Raw genomic sequence first — 24,920 nt, forward strand, 5'->3', positions numbered from 1 at the left:
TAACGGTCCTCAGTTCATTGGCGACAAAGTCAATGATTTCCTCGAGGGGTTGAAGATCAAGAAAATTATATCAACTCTGTATCACCCAAGTGCAAACGGACAAGCAGAATCCACAAATAAAATAATAATTCAAAATCTAAGGAAAATACTTGAAACGTCGAAGCATCACTGGAGAGAGGTGCTGCCGGAGGTATTGTGGGCTTACAGAACCACATCAAAATCAAGCACGGGAGAAACACTTTTCTCGCTGGTCTACGGGGCCAAAGCCCTCATCCCCGTAGAAGTTGGTGAACCGAGTCTCCGATTCGGATACGCCACCGGTGGGTCAAACGAGGAGGCCATGGCCATAAAACTCAACCTCACGGATGAACTTCGCGAAAACGCGTTAGTCCGAATTGCAGCCCAAAAGCAGATAATGGAAAGGTACTACAACCGGAGGGCCAATTTTCGACATTTCCAAGTTGGAGACTTGGTGCTTCGGAAAGTTACTTTGAACACCAAAAATCCCAACGACGGAAAGTTGGCACCAAACTGGGAAGGGCCATATAAGATAACAGGAATAACGGGTAAAGGGTCGTATCAGTTGGAGGCCATGGACGGACAACGGTTGCGTAACAACTGGGATGTGGCTCATTTGAAGAAATACTATTGCTAAGGTACGGACGACTACCCTCGTGTTTTTTTTTTTGTTAACCTTTCTTTTTGCAGGAAATCGAGTACCGGATGAAGTTAAATGTTAGGTCTGAAAACACATATTGCACTCTTTTCCTTAGTACGGTTTTGTCCCAAAACGGGTTTTCCGACAAGGTTTTTAATGAGATAACAAGTACAACGTGTTACTTGATAGAAACGAGGACAAGTGTCCAGAAACTCAGGGGTATACCCTACTAGTGGGGACTTGATAGTGCTTACCCGACCATGCTGCTCGGATAAACACTAGGGGACTACTTTACCCACATCGAGGCTTACCCCGGTGAATAAAAAACGAAGCAGCTCAACAAAGTAGGACAACGCCGTTGGGCATTACCCCGGGGAAGTCCTTGTCCAGAACCAGACCTTCTGTATTAGGTTTTGATGTAAGGACCAAACGATCAGAATGAATCGTGTCCATTTAGTATTTGCTACGGCAAAAACAGAAGGAAACGGACAAAGTCTTCATATCATGTACGTGCAAATATTTGCAATATAAAGATTATTGAAAATTCAGATTATTTCATTTCGGATATGTCTTCTTGTTAAACACCCTACCCTCGTTGATCACGGCCGAAATTCGGCATCATTTTATCTAAATACCGTACACCGGGGACTATAGTCGAAATTCGACAAAGGCAACAAGGTCGCACTGAACCAAGCCAAAATCTTTAAACACCCCCGAATGGGGACTGCTATATCAAAATTTGCTAAGGCTGGGATTCAGGTGTCCGAACCTAATCCACGATAAGTGAACTGTAAAAAAAATGTGATTCAGAGACGTCTGAATTCACAGAGCATAAATAAGTCCCACGGGCAAACCACTCGATCATATCTCCGGACAAATTATACCGGACGAAGAGGAAAGCCAATATCGAGGCATAATCCGGAAAAATGGCTTCGAGCAAAAGTCATAATAAACATTCAGATTAAAGAATAAAGAGAACCGGCAAGAAAAATGCACATTCCATATATGTAAGGTTTTTTACACCTGAAATTCCTATGAAGTTAAAAAACAAAAAACAAGCCAAAAAGGCAAAGGCAAAATAAAGGCTAAGTGCAGGCCCTGATCTATCCGGTGCAGCTGGAACAGGAACGCTCGGATACTGTCCTCTCGGAATCCTCGGAATCGGTATCGAGGGCTCTCTTGGCTTCTTCCTCGGTATTTTTGGCTTCGAGTATCAGGGCCGGGAGGTCCCCAAAACCTTGTTCGGCTTGCTCAAGGGTGGTCCTCTGGGACTTCCACCGTTCATACTCCACCACAATCGTGGTATGAGCCTCGGCAGCCTCCACATTCTTAAGGGCTTCTGCCAAATCGGCCTCAACCTGGGCCAGTTTGGCCACTAATTCGTCTCTCTCTTTATCGAGGATTCTTTGGACTTGAGTAGCCGGCTCAAGCTAGGCCTTGAGAATGTCATTGGCCTCGGCCGTCTCCTCGAATTTGGTTTTGAGCTCGTCGCATATCCGAGCCCTATCCTCGTCTTTCCGCTCGAATACCCTAAACGTGTTCTTATACTCCGCATTCTCGGATTCAAGCAGCTTATGCCTCTCGACCATGTTCACGGCATCAGTCTTGACCGAGTCAAGCTACCTCCGAAGTTGAGAGATAGTGACTTCGAGTTCGCCGAGCCTCGAAGAAAATCGAGCGTTATCTTGGCTAAGGCTGACCTTGTCTGCTTCCAGAAGCCGGTTCTTTTCAACCATTCCGGCCAACTCTTCCTTCAACCGAAGGTTTTCGGCCTTCGCTGCTTCGAGCTCGGGTTGAAGGTTGGAAAGGGCAGCTGCTCGGTTCAATTGATCCTCTTTCACTTGCAAAAGGTGCTGGAATTTCTCCGTTTCCCAACCCTGGGCATCCAGCTGGCCCTTAAGGTCGTCAACCTCTTACTGAGCACGGATGAAGGCCTCGTTGACGAGCACCACACTCTGTAAATGAAACAAGAAGTTAAACTCGAATAAACAAGAAGCTAAAATTCATGTTGAATTATGGAAGGATCGGCTGATAAGCTTACACAGTTGCTTGCGTGTATGCTCTCGTTAATAAGACTCTGCCAGCGGACTCCGGTCATCTTTCGCTTGTACGAGTCCGAGATGAGGGGCCTCAGATAGCTTGCAATTCCCACGGGACGAGACAAGAAACTACAATCCTCGGGGACAGTAATCGTGGCCGACCGTGTCCTTCTCGGTTCCACACTCGGGGCCGGAAAGATGCGTACAAGGCTTTCCCTTGAACCAGTCTCAGTGGACCGATTAGCTGCCCTCGTGACTCGTGGGATAGGGAGATGTCCGAAGCCGGCTGCTTCCCCGGTTGCAGGTGGGGTATTCGAGAACATGTCATCGAGGTTATCTAACCTCGGTGCAGGAGAAATTGGAGCGGCCCCAGCGGGCTCGGTAGAGGCAGGTACCTCGGATGTTGCGGCTGGGTCATCACCGGGCAGTGGACCAGCATCCATTGGAGCCTCGGTCTCATGGACCGGCTCAGCTCTTCGTTCGGCCTCAGCAGTCGACGCGAACCGGGATCTTCTAGTCCTTTGCAAGAGGGTCTCCTCAAATGAAGCATCACCTGAAATGTCAACGTATTCAATTGACCTTAGAGGAGTCGGGTAAAGAACTTCTTCCCCACCTGTGCGCAAAGCCGGAGCTGACGGTCCTTCCTCGGCTGAAGGAAATGACGGAGTGGTGGTTTCCTTCTCCGGAACTGAAGCGACGGAGGGTGTCACAATGACCCTCCGAACAAGGAAATCGGGCTCTGCTTTGTCCCTTAGAGTCCGAACGACGCTTCTTGCCCTCTTCTTTGTTTTCTGCCCTTTGTCCGAGGGTTTTCTCCGCCTTTTATTGGCAGCAGCAATAATATGGGATGTCCCCGCTGAATCAAATTCAGGTACTGGCACAGCTAGTCTGACTACTGGCTCCGGTCTTGGCTCCACCGAGCCTCTGGGTAAACCTGAATACTGAAGAGGTTGTTAAAAAAATGGGGGTAGAAGAGACGACATATTTCAGCTCAAGCAGAGTATTACCGTGGTTTTGAGCAACCCATTGGCCACGTGACAGGTTCCCCCATGTCCGTGCTTAATGGGTGTGTTGGCTGAGGAGTGCCCCAACCTATTCATTCATATTTCGGACGGCCGGAGGTATCCATGCTACGGCTGATATAAAGAAAGCGGAGAAGAAATCGTATTAATTCAAGGGAGGAAGTGTTTGACAAAGCATCAAAGGATAGTTAAAGGAAGAACTGAGAAACTTACGATTATCTTTCCACCTCTCCGGGAAAGGCATATAGTCGGCCGGAATAATGTCTGCGGTCCTCACCCGGACGTAGCGTTCTAACCAACCTCGGTCTCTGTCTTCGTCTATCTTTGAAAAGACCGGGTGTCGGCCTCGCTTGGCAAGCTTTATCATGCCTGTTAGAACCCGTATTTTTGTACAGTGGAATAGTCCGGATTTATTTATGATAAGCTAAGGACAATTTTTTTTTTCGGGATACAAAGTCGGGATTCTTAACCTTCGATTTTATTTTGAGATATAAGTTGTGCATGAATTTATTGGTATGGAACAATTAGGAAAATTCGGGACCAAAAGTGATAAAAATTGGAAGATAAAAATCATCCACAATTTCCATGGTTGGCCCACACAAATGGTGTTCAATTTTAATTGGGACAACACATTAGTGTGGGCCAAGGGGCAAGTGTACACTTCGTTTAAGTATTAGAAGATGACCACAATTTTATTTCACTTCATTTGCTTCATTCGCCACACTTGAACAAAAAAAATTGAAGACCCTCCATTGAAGGCTCTCGGCCAACAGCCCTGAAAATTCACTTCCATTTTTAGCTCTCCAAAAATTTATTTCTTGGTGTTAAACCACTAATTAGAGGTCCCTAAGTAACTTGGAAGCATTGTTGGGGTGATCAAGTCCTTCATTCAAGAGATTGGAAAACCCTAGCCTATTAAAAGTTGAAGAGAAAAAGGTAAGATTTGATCTTGTTTTTGTGTTATGAAGGTTCTATTCATGTTGTAGTATCTTATTATGGTTGAAAATCATGAAATAAAGAATGGTGAAGTGGATGCCATATGTATGAGGGTTGGGCGTGTGATGGTGTTGTTGTGTTGTGATTGAAATTATGAATTAATGTTTAGTTAGTTGATTAGGATCATTGTAAGGTGAAGAACAATTGAGAATCATCCATATATGTGTATATATAGTGTTGATTGAAATGGGTCACATTATATGACGATGAACGAATGACCGTCGCCTAATGTTTTAATCGCCGTCGCTATGAATCTTATGTTGGAAATGAATGTTTGTTGACTCAATTTGATGTTGTTAATGTGCGGACTGTTTTTGGAGGTTATTGTATATTTATTGTAATTGGTATATTGATGAGATAGCATTGTTAGAATGTAATTTGAGGATACGAACCATGATTTGGAAATGAAGAAAAAAAATTTTTAAAGGGCTGTCTCGGTTGGGGCTGTTTTCGGCCAGCTTGGAAAAAAAAATCGGGTTGTTGGAAATGTGGTATGAATTGCTTAGAATGCCCTTGAATATTTTTGGTAAGGATTCCGGTTGATAATTGAATGTATAAGCGTCGATTTTGGCTTGAAGGTAAGTCGTCGAATTGAATTTATGTAAGTTGTCGAAAAATGGAAAAGAAAACGATTATTGTATTTTGTCTTTCGGATTGGTTGGTGGTGTTGTTAGGTTGGTTATTGTCGTTGTTGATTGATATAGCCGAGTTAAATTCTCGGGGTGGCCTATTTATAGGGGAAATGCTGCCCAAATTTCTGTGGAATTAAGGGCGAAATTGGAATTTATTGCCCAATAAGTCTTTAGCTAATGTTTGGCATTTTATGGCTTATTTTTAGATCGTGGGCAGCCCGAATCATAGTTTGGACTTAGCTTGAGTTGGATCATATTGGAGAGCGTTTGAGGTATGTAAAGTAACCTTTCTTTTTGGCATGCCTTAGTTAAAGTAGGCCATGATACGAGCCTCTAGGAAACTCTATCCTCGCAAATCCGAGCTTGTCTATGATTCGTATTTGTTTCCTTGGTATTCTTGGGCGCATATGCCATAACATTGATCCTTATATCCTTGGAGTTTATAATTTGTAAAGATTTCATGAAAGCTGATTTTTGGTTTCAAAGATTGTTCTTTAGCGATTCCAAAAGTTCAAACGCCCATAACTTCCTTAGAAAAGCTCGGATTGCTTTGAAATTTTCGTAGGAGTTTGTATGATATAAAATGAGTATGTTTTTCATAGGCGGGCTCAGTCGGGTCTATACTCGTCCGTGGGTCCCGCGACACCCTTTTTTTGTAAATTCGACAACTTTGAAACAAAAAGTGATAATTATTATTCCGATTTCGAATATGACTATTTTACTTATCCTTCAGATTTATAATAATGATTTTATGCATATGATTCCTCACTACTCCGCTCGTGCCTACTGTGATATCGTTCACCGGTTCCCGGGCCGGTTCTGTTATCGTGCGTTTTTTGATACATTCCGGTGTTATGCTGTGTTTATGGTTCACCGTGCTCCTCGCTCGAGGGCCGGGTTCCACTTATGTTTGGCGTTATGCTGTGTTGTGATGTGTGACGGGGATTCGGAGATTTGAAACTTTCTGGTGTTATGATGTGTTGTGGCGCCATCGACAGGCGGGCGACCACATTTTCCAGTGCCCTATGCATTATTTATACTTTGAAAATAAACATTTTGATATGTATTATTTTCTATATATCTGATTCGATTATTATTCAGATTTATTTCTGTACCTTCTGCTTTGCATACTCAGTACATATTTCGTACTGACCCCCTTCTCCGGGGGCTGCGTTTCATGCCCGCAGGTACAGACGCACAGCCTGGTGATCCACCTGTTTAGGACACCCTTCCTGCTATTCGGAGTGCTCCTCTCTTTCCGGAGCTTATACTTTTGGTATATATATTTATTAGTGCATTTGTATATATTCGTTCATGGGTACGGCGGGGCCCTGTCCCGTCATATGATTCTGTCGGTCTGTTTAGAGGTCTGTGGACATGTTTGTGGGTTAGGGTCTTTCTGTACGGATGCGTGTATATGTTGTGTTTGGGCGATCCCATTCGCCGCGGCGGCCGGTCCGCATATGTTTACATGTTGCTTTGTTGGCCGGTGTGGCCTTTGTTGGTATTTTCTGTGCACAGAGTTATTTTGGATAGTCTGTAAAACAAAGGAAACTCTGCCGAAATTTTTCTGGAAATTATCTAAATTTGAAATATAGCCTTGACGGCTTCTACTATATACTTGAATGCGTTTGATAAAATTTGAGATAGCATTTGATAGATGTGTTTGGGTGCCCAGATCGGGTACCAGTCACGGCCTACGGGGTTGGGTCGTGACAGAAGTGGTATCAGAGCGCGGTTGTCCTCGGAGTGTCCACAGATCGTGTCTAGTAGAGTCTTGTTTATCGGTGTGTTGTGCACCACATCTATAAACAGGAGGCTACAGGACATTTAGGATGTTGTCTTTTCTTCTGATCTTAGATCGTGCGAGAGAACTGTGCTATTAGGACGATTCTGTTATGATCTGTTGTTGTTTTTCTTTCAGTGATGCCTCCGAAAAAGGCGACGACCGCCCAGAAGAAAAAGGGCGTGGTAGGAGAGACCAGCCGGGCTCAGAGGGGTACTCGGACCCTCGCTCAGATGATGCGTGATATTGCGTCCCGGCCAGCAGACTCTGCTACGTCTTCATCGTCAAAGGAGTCTGGAGCAGCTTCACCCTTAACTCCAGAGGCTCCAGCTCCCGCGCCTCCAGTTTCCCAGCCAGGGGCGGACGATGGTACCCTGCGAGAGGCAGTTCAGCTATTGACTCGACTGGTAGCAGGGCAGGTTCATAGGCAGGGAGGAGGAGATGGTCGGGCAGACAGGCGCGACAGTTCGAGGGCCCGTGATTTTCTGACCTGTGGCCCCCCAGAGTTCTTCGGGTCAAAGCCCACAGAGGACCCTCATGAGTTTATTCGACAGATGCAGCGGACCCTGCGACTGATTAGTGCTTCTAATACAGAGTCAGCTGAGTTGGCGTCATACCGGTTGCACGACGTAGCAGCCAATTGGTACGAGTCTTGGATGCTGTCCAGAGGTGAGGGTGCCCCTCCAGCTGTATGGGATGAGTTTACAGAGGCCTTCATGGCCCACTTTCTACCTCCGGAGGTGCGGCGCGCCAGGGTAGACCGATTCCTGCTGTTGAAGCAGCGGGGCAGGCCGGTTCGGGAGTACAGCTTAGAATTTGATTCACTGGCCCGATATGCGCCTACATATGTAGCTACCATGACTGACCGGATGCACCGATATATAGTGGGGCTGGATCTGTATTATGTTGACAGTTGCCTGGTATTGGCGGCCCAGCACGGTATGGATATTGCCCGTATACAGGCCCACGTCCCAGGCATGGAGGATAGACGCAGGGGGCGCCAGCCTGACAGAGTTGATGATAGGGGCTAGCCCTAGAGGGCTAGATCGTCCGGGTATTCTGGGGATTTCCGAGGCAGACAGCCTCAGCAGCAGCAGCAGAGCAGATATCCTTCTCAGTCATCACGGGGTACACCCCCACAGTTTACCGGCAGGAGATCTGAGGGTGTCGGATATTCAGGGGCAGGCCCGAGCTCCAGGGCTTCAGGTTCACAGTTGGACAGAGGTTCCAGCAGTCAGATGAGGCCACCCAGACCTTTGTGTTCCTAATGTGGGAGACAGCACCCGGGAGAGTGTTTCCGAGCTACGGGTGCATGCTTTGTTTGCGGCCGTCAGGGCCATCAGATGAGAGACTGTCCGGCTAGAGGTGGTTCAGGCAGTTCAGCTCAGTCTACCGGGTTAGCCGGTGGTTCATCTTCAGCCTCGGTGGCGATGCGCCCTGTGGGGCGAGGTACTCCAGCACCAGCACCAGCAGGCCGCGGCAGGGGTCGTGGCGAAGCTTCGGGTTCTAGCTGTCCTTCGAACCGCATTTATGCCTTAGCCAGCAGACAGGACCAGGAGGCTTCGCCTAATGTCGTCACAGGTATATTACTGGTTTTCTCTCGATCTGTGTATGCGTTGATTGATCCTGGTTCGACTTTATCGTATATTTCCCCACTTGTTGCTAATGAGATTGGGATAGAATCTGAGCCGATAGAGCCTTTTGAGGTAGCTACACCTGTAGGGGATTCTGTTATAGCCAGACAGGTTTATCGGGATTGTTCTGTTATCATATCTGATCGTTGTACTAAAGCTGATTTGATAGAGTTAGATATGCTAGAGTTTGATGTTATTATGGGCATGGACTGGTTAGCGTCCTGTTATGCTAATGTTGACTGCCAGCAGAAGGTAGTTCGTTTCCAGTTTCCGGGGGAACCAGTTATAGAATGGGCAGGTAATACAGCTTCGCCGAGGGGTAAGTTTATTTCATACCTCAAGGCTGAGAAAATGATCAGAAAGGGGTATATTTATCATCTGGTCCGTGTTCATGATTTAGAGGCAGAGGCACCGACCCTTCAGTCAGTCCCAGTGGTTAATGAATTTGTAGATGTATTCCCAGATGAGCTTCCAGGTCTTCCTCCCGAACGGGAGATAGAGTTTGCTATTGATCTGTTTCCAGACACTCAGCCTATCTCTATTCCTCCGTACAGAATGGCACCTGCAGAATTGAAAGAATTGAAAGAGCAGCTGAGAGATTTATTGGAGAATGGTTTCATTCGGCCTAGTGCGTCACCCTGGGGAGCTCCGGTATTATTTGTGAGGAAGAAAGACGACTCGCTGCGGATGTGCATTGATTATCGGCAGTTGAATAAGGTAACCATCAAGAATAAATATCCCCTCCCCAGGATTGATGATTTGTTTGATCAGCTGCAGGGTGCCAGGTACTTCTCGAAGATAGACCTGCGATCGGGTTACCACCAGGTACGGGTACGAGAGGCTGATATTCCCAAGACAGCATTCAGGACCCGATATGGGCACTATGAGTTCAGAGTTATGTCTTTTGGGCTGACAAATGCCCCAGCAGTATTTATGGACCTGATGAATCGGGTATTCAGACCGTTCTTGGATATGTTTGTGATCGTATTTATCGACGATATTCTGGTTTATTCTCGGTCAGAGGCAGAGCATGCGGACCATTTGAGGACGGTACTTGGCACACTTCGGCACCAGGAATTATATGCTAAATTTTCTAAGTGTGAATTCTGGTTATCTTCAGTGGCATTTCCGGGACATATTATTGGGGTTGATGGGGTGCGGGTGGATACCCAGAAGATCGAGGTCGTAAAGAATTGGCCTAGACCTATGACGCCGACAGAGGTGCGTAGCTTTCTGGGATTGGCTGGTTATTATCGGAGATTCGTGGAGAAATTTGCTTCCATCTCAGCGCCTTTGACAAGGCTGACTCAAAAGGGAGCTAAGTTTCAGTGGTCAGATGCTTGCAAGCGTAGCTTCCAGTTGCTGAAAGAGAAGTTGACTACGGCTCCAGTCCTGACTCTTCCCGAGGGTCCAGATGGGTATGTGATTTATTGTGATGCCTCTAGTATTGGTTTGGGATGTGTGTTGATGCAGCACGGCAGGGTGATAGCTTATGCTTCCCGGCAGCTCAGAAAACATGAAAAGAATTATCCTACTCACGATTTGGAGCTGACCGCGATCATTCATGCTTTGAAGATGTGGAGACATTATTTATATGGGGTTCACGTTGATATTTATACAGGTCATAAGAGCCTTCAGTACATCTTTAGGCAAAAGGAGCTGAACTTGCGACAAAGGAGGTGGTTAGAGTTGTTAAAAGATTATGATGTTGATATTCTCTACCATCCGGGAAAAGCTAATGTTGTGGCAGATGCACTTAGTCGCAAGTCTATGGGTAGCCTAGCAGACGTGCCATCAGGGAGGAAAGAAATGGTTCGTGATATTCATCAGTTGGCTAGTCTTGGAGTTCGCTTGGCTGATTCTGGAGATGTTGGGGTTTCGGTTCGAGGTATTGCTGAGTCCTCTATTACAGAAGATATTAAGCGGCATCAGTATGAGGATCCTATTCTGGCACAGTACAGAGATGCAGCTCTGGCACAGGAGAAGACTCCGTTTGAGATTTCACCTGATGGAGTGTTATTTCACAGAGGCAGATTGTGTGTACCTGACGTTGAAGGGTTGCGGCGACAGGTTATGGGCGAGGCACATTACGCTCGATATTCTGTTCACCCAGGGTCGACGAAGATGTACCCTGATATCAGATGTCTATATTGGTGGGACGGTATGAAAAGAGATATAACAGAGTTCGTTGCTCAGTGTCCAAATTGCCAGCAGGTTAAGATTGAGCACCAGAAGCCCGGTGGGCTATTGCAGGGGATGGAGATACCGACGTGGAAGTGGGAGATCATTAATATGGACTTTATTACAGGTCTACCTCGCACTCCACGGAGGTATGATTCTATTTGGGTTATTGTTGATCGGCTGACGAAATCAGCCCATTTTCTTCCGGTTCGGACCACCTATTCAGCTGAGGATTATGCCAGGCTTTATGTCAGGGATATTGTACGACTTCATGGAGTTCCTGTGTCTGTTATTTCCGATAGAGGTGCCCAGTTTACAGCTAAGTTCTGGAGATCGTTTCAGGAGGGATTGGGGACCCAGGTGAGCCTAAGTACAGCCTTCCATCCCCAGTCCGACGGACAGGCCGAGCGCACTATTCAGACATTGGAAGATATGTTGCGTGCCTGTGTTATTGATTTCAGGGGTAGCTGGGATGACCATTTACCGCTTGTTGAGTTTGCGTATAATAACAGCTACCACTCCAGTATTCAGATGGCACCATATGAGGCTTTGTATGGCAGGAAGTGTAGATCACCGATCGGTTGGTTTGATGTTAGGGAGACTGAGTTGATTGGCCCAGATGTGGTCCAGCAGGCCGTGGATAAGGTGAAACGTATTCGAGAAAGATTGTTGGCAGCCCAGAGCCGACAGAAATCTTATGCCGATAAGCGACGTCGACCGTTAGAGTTTCAGATTGGCGATTGGGTGTTCCTGAAAGTGTCACCGATGAAAGGTGTTATGCGATTTGGCAAGAAAGGAAAGCTCAGTCCGAGATATATTGGGCCCTATCTGATTATTCGCAAAATAGGCAAGGTGGCCTACGAATTGGATTTGCCAGCTGACTTGGGAGCGGTACACCCGGTATTTCATGTTTCTATGCTTCGTAAGTGTATTGGTGACCCTTCCAGAGTCTTTCCTGTAGATGACATTCAGGTCACAGAGGAGCTATCTTATGAGGAGCAGCCTATAGCCATATTGGATCGCCAGGTAAAAAGGTTGCGGAACAAAGATATGGCTTCTGTTAAAGTGCTGTGGCGGAACAATAACCGAGAGGAAATGACCTGGGAAGCTGAGGAGCATATGAAGAAGAAGTATCCTCATTTATTTTCAGAACCTACATGTAATCCAATTCTCTATTTGACTATGTTGTTTGATAAATGAATCGTTCATCAATGATTGTATTGTTGTGATAGTTAGTAAGGAAACTCCCCCAAATTGTTGTATGACCGGTAAGGTTAATCTGACATTCGGGGACGAATGTTCTAAAGGGGGGGAGGATGTTAGAACCCGTATTTTTGTACAGTGGAATAGTCCGGATTTATTTATGATAAGCTAAGGACAAATTTTTTTTGCGGGATACAAAGTCGGGATTCTTAACCTTCGATTTTATTTTGAGATATAAGTTGTGCATGAATTTATTGGTGTGGAACAATTAGGAAAATTCGGGACCAAAAGTGATAAAAATTGGAAGATAAAAATCATCCACAATTTCCATGGTTGACCCACACAAATGGTGTTCAATTTTAATTGGGACAACACATTAGTGTGGGCCAAGGGGCAAGTGTACACTTCATTTAAGTATTAGAAGATGACCACAATTTTATTTCACTTCATTTGCTTCATTCACCACACTTGAACAAAACAAATTGAAGACCCTCCATTGAAGGCTCTCGGCCAACAGCCCTGAAAATTCACTTCCATTTTTAGCTCTCCAAAAATTTATTTCTTGGTGTTAAACCACTAATTAGAGGTCCCTAAGTAACTTGGAAGCATTGTTGGGGGTGATCAAGTCCTTCATTCAAGAGATTGGAAAACCCTAGCCTATTAAAAGTTGAAGAGAAAAAGGTAAGATTTGATCTTGTTTTTGTGTTATGAAGGTTCTATTCATGTTGTAGTATCTTATTATGGTTGAAAATCATGAAATAAAGAATGGTGAAGTGGATGCCATATGTATGAGGGTTGGGCGTGTGATGGTGTTGTTGTGTTGTGATTGAAATTATGAATTAATATTTAGTTAGTTGATTAGGATCATTGTAAGGTGAAGAACAATTGAGAATCATCCATATATGTGTATATATAGTGTTGATTGAAATGGGTCACATTATATGACGATGAACGAATGAACGTCGCTTAATGTTTTAATCGCCGTCGCTATGAATCTTATGTTGGAAATGAATGTTTGTTGACTCAAAATGATGTTGTTAATGTGCGGACTGTTTTTGGAGGTTATTGTATATTTATTGTAATTGGTATATTGATGAGATAGCATTGTTAGAATGTAATTTGAGGATACGAACCATGATTTGGAAATGAAGAAAAAAATTTTTAAAGGGCTGTCTCGGTTGGGGCTGTTTTCGGCCAGCTTGGAAAAAAATAAATTCAGGTTGTTGGAAATGTGGTATGAATTGCTTAGAATGCCCTTGAATATTTTTGGTAAGGATTCCGGTTGATAATTGAATGTATAAGCGTCGATTTTGGCTTGAAGGTAAGTCGTCGAATTGAATTTATGTAAGTTGTCGAAAAATGGAAAAGAAAGCGATTATTGTATTTTGTCTTTCAGATTGGTTGTTGGTGTTGTTAGGTTGGTTATTGTCGTTGTTGATTGATATAGCCGAGTTAAATTCTCGGGGTGGCCTATTTATAGGGGAAATCCTGCCCAAATTTCTGTGGAATTAAGGGCGAAATTGGAATTTATTGCCCAATAAGTCTTTAGCTAATGTTTGGCATTTTATGGCTTATTTTTAGATCGTGGGCAGCCCGAATCATAGTTTGGACTTAGCTTGAGTTGGATCATATTGGAGAGCGTTTGAGGTATATAAAGTAACCTTTCTTTTTGGCATGCCTTAGTTAAAGTAGGCCATGATATGAGCCTCTAGGAAACTCTATCCTCGCAAATCCGAGCTTGTCTATGATTCGTATTTGTTTCCTTGGTATTCTTGGGCGCATATGCCATAACATTGATCCTTATATCCTTGGAGTTTATAATTTGTAAAGATTTCATGAAAGCTGATTTTTGGTTTCAAAGCTTGTTCTTTAGCGATTCCAAAAGTTCAAACGCCCATAACTTCCTCAGAAAAGCTCGAATTGCTTTGAAACTTTCATAGGAGTTTGTATGATATAAAATGAGTATGTTTTTCATAGGCGGGCTCAGTCGGGTCTATACTCGTTCGTGGGTCCCGCGACGCCCTTTTTTTTGTAAATTCGACAACTTTGAAACAAAAAGTGATAATTATTATTCCGATTTCGAATATGACTATTTTACTTATCCTTCAGATTTATAATAATGATTTTATGCATATGATTCCTCACTACTCCGCTCGTGCCTACTGTGATATCGTTCACCGGTTCCCGGGCCGGTTCTGTTATCGTGCGTTTTTTGATACATTCCGGTGTTATGCTGTGTTTATGGTTCACCGTGCTCCTCGCTCGAGGGCCGGGTTCCACTTATGTTTGGCGTTATGCTGTGTTTGGCGTTATGCTGTGTTGTGATGTGTGACGGGGATTCGGAGATTTGAAACTTTCTGGTGTTATGCTGTGTTGTGGCGCCATCGACAGGCGGGCGACCACATTTTCCAGTGCCCTATGCATAATTTATACTTTGGAAATAAACATTTTGATATGTATTATTTTCTATATATCTAATTCGATTATTATTCAGATTTATTTCTGTACCTTCTGCTTTGCATACTCAGTACATATTTCGTACTGACCCCCTTCTTCGGTGGCTGCGTTTCATGCCCGCAGGTACAGACGCACAGCCTGGTGATCCACCTATTTAGGACACCCTTCCTGCTATTCGGAGTGCTCCTCTCTTTCCGGAGCTTATACTTTTGGTATATATATTTATTAGTGCATTTGTATATATTCGTTCATGGGTACGGCGGGGCCCTGTCCCGTCATATGATTCTGTCGGTCTGTTTAGAGGTTTGTGGACATGTTTGTGGGTTAGGGTCTTTCTGTACGGATGCGTGTATATGTTGTGTTTGGGCGATCCCATTCGCCGCGGCGGCCGGTCCGCATATGTTTACATGTTGCTTTGTTGGCCGGTGTGGCCTTTGTTGGTATTTTCTGTGCGCAGGGTTATTTTGGATAGTCTGTAAAACAAAGGAAACTCTGCCGAAATTTTTCTGGAAATTATCTAAATTTGAAATATAGCCTTGACGGCTTCTACTATATACTTGAATGCGTTTGATAAAATTTGAGATAGCATTTGATAGATGTGTTTGGGTGCCCAGATCGGGTACCAGTCACGGCCTACGGGGTTGGGTCGTGACAATGCCCCCTCGAAACAACCTCGGGGAATACAAACAGATGAAGTGTGTCATCGTAAATTCCCTATTTATGTTGTTGGCTAACATCCGGAGGTAGGCCACGGTCCTCCAGATTATCGGACCAATTTGGGCCAAGGTCACGTTGTATGTCCGGCACCTATCCAAAATAACCGAGTCAATTGGGGGGTTGAGCTTGAGTGTGAAGGGATAGGTGTAAACATACAAGAAGCCTTCCCTATGATCGGTGATGGACTCGTCAGGACTAGGGGCGAACACTTGCACCGAACGGTTATCCCATCCACAATTAGCCCGGACCTGGTCGAGTTTATCCTCGGTAATGGACGAAGGATATCGCCTTACATCGAACCCTCTATCCACAACCGGAGAAGGCTTCTCGACTTCAAATTCTTTGTTGTAGTTGGGTTTGGACGGTACTATGTCCAAAGCAGTGGGCTCAATGACAGTTTTTCCCTTGGGTTGTGAAGTTGGCTCGGCTCCTTGAGAAGAAACCGAGGGAACATCCTGGTAGGTGGTTTCAGTGTTGGCAAACATTCGGAAGAAATGGAAAAGGAGATTTAGTGAATTCGATAAGGGAGAAGGAACAAGTTAAAAAATAAGAAAGAGTGAAGCAGCAGTTGAAAGAAAAATTCAAAATGGCAAAGTGAGAGAAGAAACAAAGCAGCACTTTCAATCGAAAAACAGCAGATGAAAGGTTGACAAAGTTGGTTCTTGCAATCAATGTAAGCAACAAGTTGGGGGATGAGAACGGTTGAAAGCAGCAAAAAATATGAGATGAAAATGATCAGAAGAGAAGAAGTAAGAAAGTGAAGAAGTAAAATGGTGAAATGAAGGGGTGCATGGCCTTATATAGGCGTGGTAACTGTAGCAGTTGCAGAGGTTGGCCAACCGGGGGTGCCACGTGTCCCATAATTAATGAGACGTGATTTGAAACGACGTGCGTTACGGCGGTTACCGAAGTCGGCCGTTCAGGATGAGACACATGGCTGATGGCAGAGGGACATGACATAACTGTTCCCGCCAAAATGAAAAGATAAGAACGAGCTTATGAAACCGCCAGTTTGGTGACTCATCCACTTCCCGTTACTCCGGTAAAACTACGGTCCGGGAAGTGTGGGGACTATCTGTATACGGTAAAAACCGGATGTATGCAAGACCGGGGACCGGAGATAAGAAGAGACAGGCATGAGTACCGAGCCTTTCCTTCGGACTGGTGGAATTGCACTAGATGTGGCTGATCCGAGAAACGAGAAGCAAATCTGTTTGGTCCGGTATCTCCGGACCAAACTCCACATCGCAGCTAGTCCGGTTTCTCCATGACCGAGGTGATCGTGGCCGTTAGTCCAGTTTCTCCATGACCGAGTTGATCGTGGCCGTTAGTCCGGTTTCTCCATGACCGAGTTGATCGTGGCCATTAGCCCGGTTTCTCCATGACCGAGTTGATCGTGGCCGTTAGCCCGGTTAATCAGTTACAAAATTGCCACGCGTCAAGACTGTTCTGTCACATTGTACCGACAACCGTACGAGTGTCAGACCGTATGACCCAACCTTATCCTTTTAGGGTTTTCTTTATTCTAAAAGGGCTTTATGTTGTATGCAAGGCCCATAAGGCAAAACTATAAATAGGGGGCATCTCCCTACTTTTAAGGGTTGGCTTCTTGAGATCTAGAATATTGTAATAGCTAAAAATACATTAAAGCATTGTCTTTATTTCTCCTTAGTCCGAATCTGTGGAGTTGTGATCTTTCATTCAATAACATATTAGCTTTAAACATCAACACTCGCATCTCAAGTTGTTGATACACATATCCATATACGTATTCTTATCTTTACACACGAGTTCATATGCGTTCCATATTAACCAAAAAATAGATTAAAATAGGTCCATATATCCTACACCTCACTTACAAATTCAATTGATTACCTAAAATCGGGGTAAACAGTTTTATTTATCCAAGATAAAATTAAGTAGCTTTTTTCCATTTTACCCTTGTATTAATTACATCAATTGGCTGATTTTGTGCGTTCACATACCAACATTTAAGAGGTCATCATTAATTGAGTAAATATTTATTGAGGAGAACATGATGAAATATGTTAAGAGGATAAATTAGTCAAAATGCTACCCTTATAAGTGTTTTCATAACAAGCGTGTAAATGAAAAAAATAACAAATATTTTGAGACGGAGGGAGTAAAGATTATATGTCCAAATTCACGGTTAACATAGAGAAGTTTAACTCTCAAAATCTAAACTGTATCACATAAATTGGGATAGAAGGAGTAATTTTCTTTTGAAAAAAGAACAGCTAATACTTCATTATATTTTATTTTTATTTCGGGCGCGGACAAGTACACTGGTAACTAGTTAACTTCATAGCCCTGCTTCATAACACTTGTTATCAGTTCTCATCCTTGGACTTGGAAGTGTCAGCTTCTCAATAAACAACCGGAGTAGCTATGGGTCTCTTTGTAAGTGGATTAGTATCTCCAAAATTAATGTGGGTCGCTAGTTTAGTGCACTGAAGATTTTCCATATGAATTGATGACATTTCCAATTGCCTCTTCAGAGTTTAATGGATTGCTTTTCTTTCCTTCAACTTCAACAGAAGTCCGTTTCGTTTCACCAATGTTATTACTATTTATGAAGCCATTTTCTTCTACAACACTTGCATCACCTTCCTTAGGTAAAATACCTGTTTCCGGGATCTTGATACAAGCTATAATATCTTGATCCAGGGATCGTAATACCTCTTCTGATTTGGTAGCATCAATGCTCCCCAACGATTCAGTGGATTTGTTTGTTTCTTCTTCAGTATTATTAATAAACTCACCGCTAAGCATTTCCTTTTTATCAAGTTCATGCAGCTTCTGTAGGGTTTCAATAGCGGTCTTTGTCGCCCACTTGACATAGATCATGTGCCTGGAAGAGAACAAGGCAATATGCTGAAAACTTGAGAACTTTTGCTTGGGCGTATGTATGTGTGATTTAACCTATTGTAGAGGGTTAATGCACCTTATTTTTCAGGTTACCAATTTCACCTACTATGGTGACTTGATCAGGTGAAATTTTTTCTAAACTGTCAGTTTATAGAAGTTAAGCTCAGCAAGATATTATGTGCATGTTAGATGATAGTTTTAGATCACCGCCATAGAAAGAAAAGTTACCTTTCAGGATCCATCCCAACAGAGAGGAATGTGGATTTCATACGAGATTCAGAATCCAAATAAGCATTCATGATGGTATCAGACAAGTATCCTCCCCATTTAGCAATTTCAAGGAGAAAGTGGATATCAAGAGTAAGCTGTTTAAGATTCAAAATGAGTACTATTACATTCAAAAAATGTGAAAAGAAGATGATGAAGCATGATATCAGATAAATCCATCCGTCACATGGTCCCTAGCATGCATAGGCATGGAGATTTTGAAGTTGCTGATCTGAAACACAAGCAGAAACCAAATGTTCTTATTTTTAACAGTATAATCTATGTATGTCTACTTTTGTGAGTTGAAGGTCCATATTTGATCATATGGTACTTAATACTTCACTTGAAATATAGTTGAAATACCATACGAATAGTGTATAACAAACGTATATATGATGAATAAGATATGTATATTTAATATATAGTTTTATGTATCAAGATGTAAATCTGTTGCATATTAATATCTACAAGTACATTTTCTCTGTTAGACAGAATTCCATGTCAGAATAAAAAGAGCCGCAAAAATTCATCAAAAATTTGAAAATAATTCATAACTTCTACTAATTGATAAAAATACACGAGTCATTTCTACATAACTTTCGCAACCCAGAAATCATGGTTCAAGAAAAATGTCATTTTCTCAGAAACTTCATTTCATTCCGTCACAACCCAGTCACAAATCAATCCATAAACTGGGAAAATGGAAAAGCAAAAAAATATATCAAAAGATAAACGACTATTCAGTCAACAAAAATTGTCACGATCCAATATCACCTAAGCTATGATGGCACCTACACCCCAACCTGGTAGGCGTACCAATTTCAGTTTTAACCGCATTATTGCAATGTGAAATATAAAAATCTGAACAACTATAGGTCATAAAGGTGTCTCAAAATAACATAAGTCCGGAATAATACAGATCTATATTTGTTTTTTTTATTTATTTATTTATTTTGATTTACAATTATTCTGTGGGTATAACCTCAATTTTTGTATCTAAAACGGAACTTACCCACTGGAAATCTTTCTTGGCTGAAGACTGTTTATCACTAGTAATTTGATCGTGAAATAGAAAAAGGCAGGTTCAGGGGTGTGTATCAAAGCTTAATCTGGAAAAGACGGAAATGCATGTACCTGTATAAACTTGACACACCATTCATTTGGCAAATGCTCGTCAGTGATTTTCGAAATTTCTTCTTTATCCAAAATCATCTCAAACATCATCTCCATCAGCTCAATGAATAGATCATTTAACCAATCCATTTCGATAAGAGTGTCATGCTCTTTTAGATTCCTTAACGCGAAATACAGTTCCTGGTAGTTTGATGTTCCAAAGAAAGAAGTTTTAATCCAGAAAAGTGGACAAAAATAATATGCTTTGATCATTATATAATCCTAACAATTGGGTCCACTCTCTTGTTAGTAAAAGGATTAAAATATTAGCAGCAAAAAGTAGAACTAATAAGGCATTCCATCTCTCCCTTATTTCCTCTCATGGTAAGGTCTATGATTTTTTTCATATATTTCCATCCTCGTACCCGCCCACTGGAAGGGTCCTGGTCGTTCTAGATTCTGATCCTAATTCATGAGACATCCCCATGAGTTATTAAAATTGTTGAACTTGTGTGATCCGCCGGAGCAAGTGGAATCATATTGAGTATGAAAATTCTAGCTTTTGATAGTACAAATGAAGGCTCTCAATGAACGAGGTTAAGTCTTCAAAAAATAAATGACTAGGCTAGACCCAATGGAGCAACCCTAACAAAGAGCAAAATGGGCAAGCAAGGTAATTAAAGGTTTGAGGAAACATCAAACAGTAACACTGCTTCTGGAAAATCAAGTACTATATGACTAACTCAACTGCCAACACATAATTGTGTCATTAGTTTGGTTAATGGTCCAGTTTATGAAAGGGAAACATACCTGGTAAGAAACGGTGGGCTCTAGATCAGTGCAACATCCTGGAGGAGGCCTACTTTCAAGTGGCCAGGATTTAAGAATTAATTGCTTGCAGAATTGAGATCTTAGACGACCACAGTTTTCATTAATGAAGAGCTCATAATTATCAATCTCTAACTGCAAGTGGTAGGTGTCACCGAACGCCCTCCTAATCATACTAGAGAAGATTTGTGCTAGTTTTGATAAGTTAGCAATCAGAGAAACTTGTTGTTCTACTGACTCTGCAATATTGGTTCTTGAATCGACTTCCTCAATTTCTCTCTGATTCATCAAGGCGCTTTCGAGAATAGCAGTATACTCTGTAAAAAGATCCAGAAGGCCTCTCAGAAGTAAGCCATCCATATGTAGTTGGATTAGAGGAAAAACTTCTTCAAGTATGGCCTACAATAAGACGACAGATGGCCATTATCTTCTTGCTTTACATCTTAATGAGAAATAAAGTTATTCAGTAAACACTAAGATGAACAATTAAAGTTGTTGTTTCACTGCCAACGGAGTAAGGGTACTCAGAGATAGACACAATCCAGTAGTGTAAAACAAGTAGAACAAATTGTAGGTATAGATATGGCTTCAACTTAATCTTAAAAATGATTAACGTAGTGGAGCAATTTACGCAAGTATTACCAGATTTCTTAACTGTGAGCACCCTACTTCCTTCTCAACTTGAACACTTCACTTACCTGATATGCTTTGAATAGCCTATGAGTTACTATGAACTTTTGCTATAAATAGAGCGAAATCAAATAAAACAAACCTGATTTAGTGTTATGAACTTCCGACCACTGTTGGCAAGCAGAGAATATTCTGATAGCTGGCCGCTGTTGGTGTAATAAATATCAGGCGATAGAATTCCTGATACTAGATATCTTCCCAGAACCCAAGTCTCACATGAGGTAAAGATACCAATAACTTTCTTAAAGTGTTCTACATGGATCTGTAAGACCTCTTGTATACAAGGACGGATATGCTCTATCAAAGTTGATTGCAATTCAATTCCCTGTGCCTCTAATAAAGAGCAATAAGCCATTGTCGATTGTACAGCCTCCACTGCTGTTGATAGGCCAGTACTTGGCTCTACCATGGATATAACATAATTATTGAAACAGACAGCAAATATTGCAGTTTGTTCCATCATCCACTGATGTAATTCCGACTCATAAGGAGAATTCTCGCCATGCAAGAGGGTGAAACTTTTAGCTGCTTGGGAGATCATGGAAAATAAAAACTTCGAGATTTCTCGAAGATATAGTTCGTGTGTGTAGGCCTTCGAGAAAAACAAATCATGTGTGCCAGCTGCAATACGTGAATGATAATACTTAAGCAATAATTGAGTTGCAAGATCACTTTCACCAATTCTGCGGAGTCCGACCAATGCTTTCTGCAGCTCAGGTGCAGAAACTCGAGGATTTTTAGCTACTAGTGTCAACTGATCTGCAATCATGGAGGTCTTCTCTGATATTTTCGAGTTATAGCACGTCAGTTCGTCCGTTAAAGGGTTCTCTGCCAAATGGCTATCTTTGAAGAACTCAGCTTCCTTCTCCAAGAAAGAAATAGCTTCATCCAATCGATGTTCTGAAAGAAGATCATCCAGAATTTCAGAAACCTCGTTTGTGTGAGCATCAATAATGCTAGACAATGATGTGTAATCTGGGAAACTGTCTTCAAGATTTGATTCCTCTGCAAGAAACTTTAGAAAAACACCGCTTGTAAGGTCTTTTATGAGCCCTTTCTGCTTTACAACCTGGTACTTCAGTTGCAATAAGTCACTCTCTAGATTTTTTGTCCCTTCAAATATCCTGCCAGGAAAAGACACAAAATTGCATTCTAGCACTGAAGGTTGTATACATGCCGGGATAATGGATTAATTGGATTACACACTGTAAGGACAATTTGGCAATAAAGTGGCAGCACAAGACAGACAGCGACACATGCACCCTTTTAAGTCTGTTAACCATAAGTCATATACATTCGATAACAAGGGAAGATCTTGATAGATAAGATTACAGTAGAAAAAGGTAAAACAATAGAAAATATCACATTAGTTGTTGGAGTATAATCAAGAGAATGTCATTTGACTTCTAGAAGTTTCTTTTAGTACTAGGGAAACCTGAAAGCTCCTGCTGGCAGTATACATTATCATTGAGGAAAGAGTCCACCTATAGTTTGTGGCGCCTATGAGGACTGACATACCTGGTTCGGGAATGAGAGTTAATAGTTGCAATACCTTTTAAAAAAACTGAATCAGAACACTTGACATCCTATTATAGACTCTATCCAAATGCCATAAAACATGCTCTCTCGGTACTTTAGAACCATTAGACTCTAAGCTTTAGCTAGTGTAACACAAACAACTATGCAGAGAAGTTACTTAGCAATAGGTTATTTTTGTGAGACATAGTGTTGATGCACTAGCAAATCTACAATTTAAAGATTCATCACCCCATAGAAGCATAAAAGAATAACATATGATTGTCAGCCACTAGAATAAGTCACCGGAAATCATCAAAATAACTTTGTTATTGGTTTTATAGAGAAAATAACTAACCCAATAAATGCTGAATAATTTGTGAAGATGATTTTCTGAAAATCTTCCTCGGACTCTCGTTTCAACTCAAGGAGTTCTGAACAAAGGTGAGTAATACCCTGCAAAATCAAACATCATTAGAGAAAATTTTAAACAACAAGGAGTGCTAGGTGAAACACGTTTAAAATAAAGGTTGGACACTTCCGTAGAGATTGTTGTGTTAAAGACATGATTAAGTAAATAAAATATGTCAAACAATTTAAGCTTTCAGATAAAAGAGTATACGCTGCTCAACTAGATACCACAAATAAGATGTTTAGCTTTCAAGCCTTTTCCCTTTTTATCAAGTCTCATTTTCACTTTCATCAAAAATTGATTTTGACGTGTTGGAAGCATAAGAAAGTCAGATGCGCGCATAAGGATCAAAAAGTAATTTTCTAAGAGAAATATACCCTCACGTAAGGAGCTCACATTTAGTAAAATTTTAAGTTTTGCGCACTGTCAATTTATAGATTTTTACATCATCAAGTTAACCCATTAAATTTCATGAATACTGTTAATATATGTTACTTAAATCCTTAATTCGTAAATGAGTTTAACCTCTATTTAAACTACTTTTTATATTGTAAGGTTGTTTAAAAGAAGAAAAAAAGAGTACCTAGCTGGTAGTAAGTTGAAGTAGTAACACAATAATGCTATAAAAGGTTAAATTAATATTCTCTACAATATTTCCTGAGTAAATAAGTATAGGGCTTCTTTCATTTTTGGTCATTATGGGAGCTAGCCAAAATATATGAAATATACACTGATCATGTATATTATGTGTATATTTATGTATAGTGCAGGGACGATTTTATAGCCTAAATTTAGAGCACGTGAACCTATGGTCTCTCCGTATAGGTATTTTATGTATATATTTTCTAATAATGGTATAATATTATCTGCTGACACCCATGCTAGCTATAAAAAGATTAAATGGTGCACTTGGTCAAATGCTGAGTTGGTTGCCTAGAGAACTAGGTATCAATTCCCACTTAATACATTTTCCTTCTTTTTTTAGTAGTGCACCCATGTTCTACAGATCATAGATTTGTCTATGAAGTGTATGTATATTTATATTTAAACATACAAAACCTAAACATTTGATGTCTATTTTGTAAACTAGATGACCGAAAGGCATTGGACCTGTAATTATCTCATAAGTATATCGACAAAAACGTTGAGGACACCAGACCTTAGCAGTCATAGACTGAAGCTCATGATCGACATCAAGTTCACTGGAGACAGACGAAATGTCAGCACTGGAATGACCATCAGTTGAATCATCATCAACGGGAATATCCCTGAAACGAAATCTTGATGTCGACGAAGTAGCAGTAACGGTATCCATGAGGGAATATTGTTTACACAAGCTTATTTGTTGTGTGTGGCCATTGCATGCAATTTCTGTAAATATTGGCAATGCTTTGATTTTGACGTTAGAAACTGCCGGATGAAGACAGAACAAGGAATATAATTGATCTCTATTGTTGTTTTTGCTTTCTCGTTTGCATGTGCTGTTGCCTCAGCCGGCATTTTTTGGTCGTATTCAAGAAAAAGCTCGAATTAGTCCCTTAACTTTGGATTTGTACTCAAAATAGTCCCTTAATCTATAACATGGAGTACTAATAGTCCTTCAAGTATCCAAAATTAATGCATTTTTGGTCTTGGCCGAACAGTTCCGTTAGGTTTTAGGGAAAAGGGTCAAATATACCCCTCTACTTTAGTTTATTGGCTAAATTTGCCCTCCGTTAGCCAAAGTAGTCAAATATACCCCTCCCGTTACAAGTTGGGGCCAAATATATCCCTACCATTAGCAAAATTTCAAAAATACCTCTCATTTTTAACATATTCCCACATAAACAAGTCTAGTCATTGGAATTGGGTGACATGAACGCCACATGGCATTTAACTTAT

At 41.9% G+C, this 24,920-nt stretch overlaps 1 protein-coding gene and 1 long non-coding RNA gene across 3 annotated transcripts; one reads left to right on the top strand and one right to left on the bottom strand.

Annotated features, from left to right (window-relative positions):
* Positions 1-4,464: 4,464 nt before the first annotated feature.
* LOC132611119 (uncharacterized) lies at positions 4,465-7,599 on the top strand. Its single transcript, XR_009571464.1, has 4 exons — positions 4,465-4,655; positions 5,554-5,619; positions 6,535-6,623; positions 7,272-7,599. It is a non-coding gene; the product is annotated as an uncharacterized LOC132611119 (long non-coding RNA).
* Positions 7,600-17,465: 9,866 nt separating this feature from the next.
* On the bottom strand, positions 17,466-24,369 carry LOC132610440 (exocyst complex component EXO84A-like). Of its 2 annotated transcripts, XM_060324733.1 has the most exons (7): positions 24,199-24,369; positions 22,986-23,083; positions 21,195-22,236; positions 20,405-20,821; positions 19,616-19,795; positions 18,443-18,579; positions 17,466-18,197 (listed from the first exon to the last, which is right to left on the bottom strand). In XM_060324733.1, exons 1-7 carry the CDS (start codon positions 24,352-24,354, stop codon positions 17,789-17,791), a joined length of 2,439 nt encoding a protein of 812 aa, XP_060180716.1. In that variant the 5' UTR covers positions 24,355-24,369; the 3' UTR covers positions 17,466-17,788. The 2 variants fall into 2 exon arrangements, with proteins under 2 accessions (XP_060180716.1, XP_060180717.1); XM_060324734.1 differs by lacking the exon at positions 17,466-18,197 and having other exon boundaries at positions 18,516-18,713.
* Between the last annotated feature and the right edge of the window lie 551 nt (positions 24,370-24,920).

Source organism: Lycium barbarum, chromosome 9 (assembly GCF_019175385.1).
Source record: "Lycium barbarum isolate Lr01 chromosome 9, ASM1917538v2, whole genome shotgun sequence".
NCBI lineage: Eukaryota > Viridiplantae > Streptophyta > Magnoliopsida > Solanales > Solanaceae > Lycium > Lycium barbarum.

Bases quoted from the DNA above. Each gene is read 5' to 3' on its own strand.
- LOC132610440 (XM_060324733.1), bottom strand. From the start codon at position 24,354: ATGGATACCGTTACTGCTACTTCGTCGACATCAAGATTTCGTTTCAGG. The intron at 20,822-21,194 runs GTTTGTTTTATT...GTCTTATTGTAG, and splicing joins AGTTCATAACACTAAATCAG to GCCATACTTGAAGAAGTTTT. The intron at 18,198-18,442 runs GTAACTTTTCTT...GTTCTCTTCCAG, and splicing joins GTTGGGATGGATCCTGAAAG to GCACATGATCTATGTCAAGT.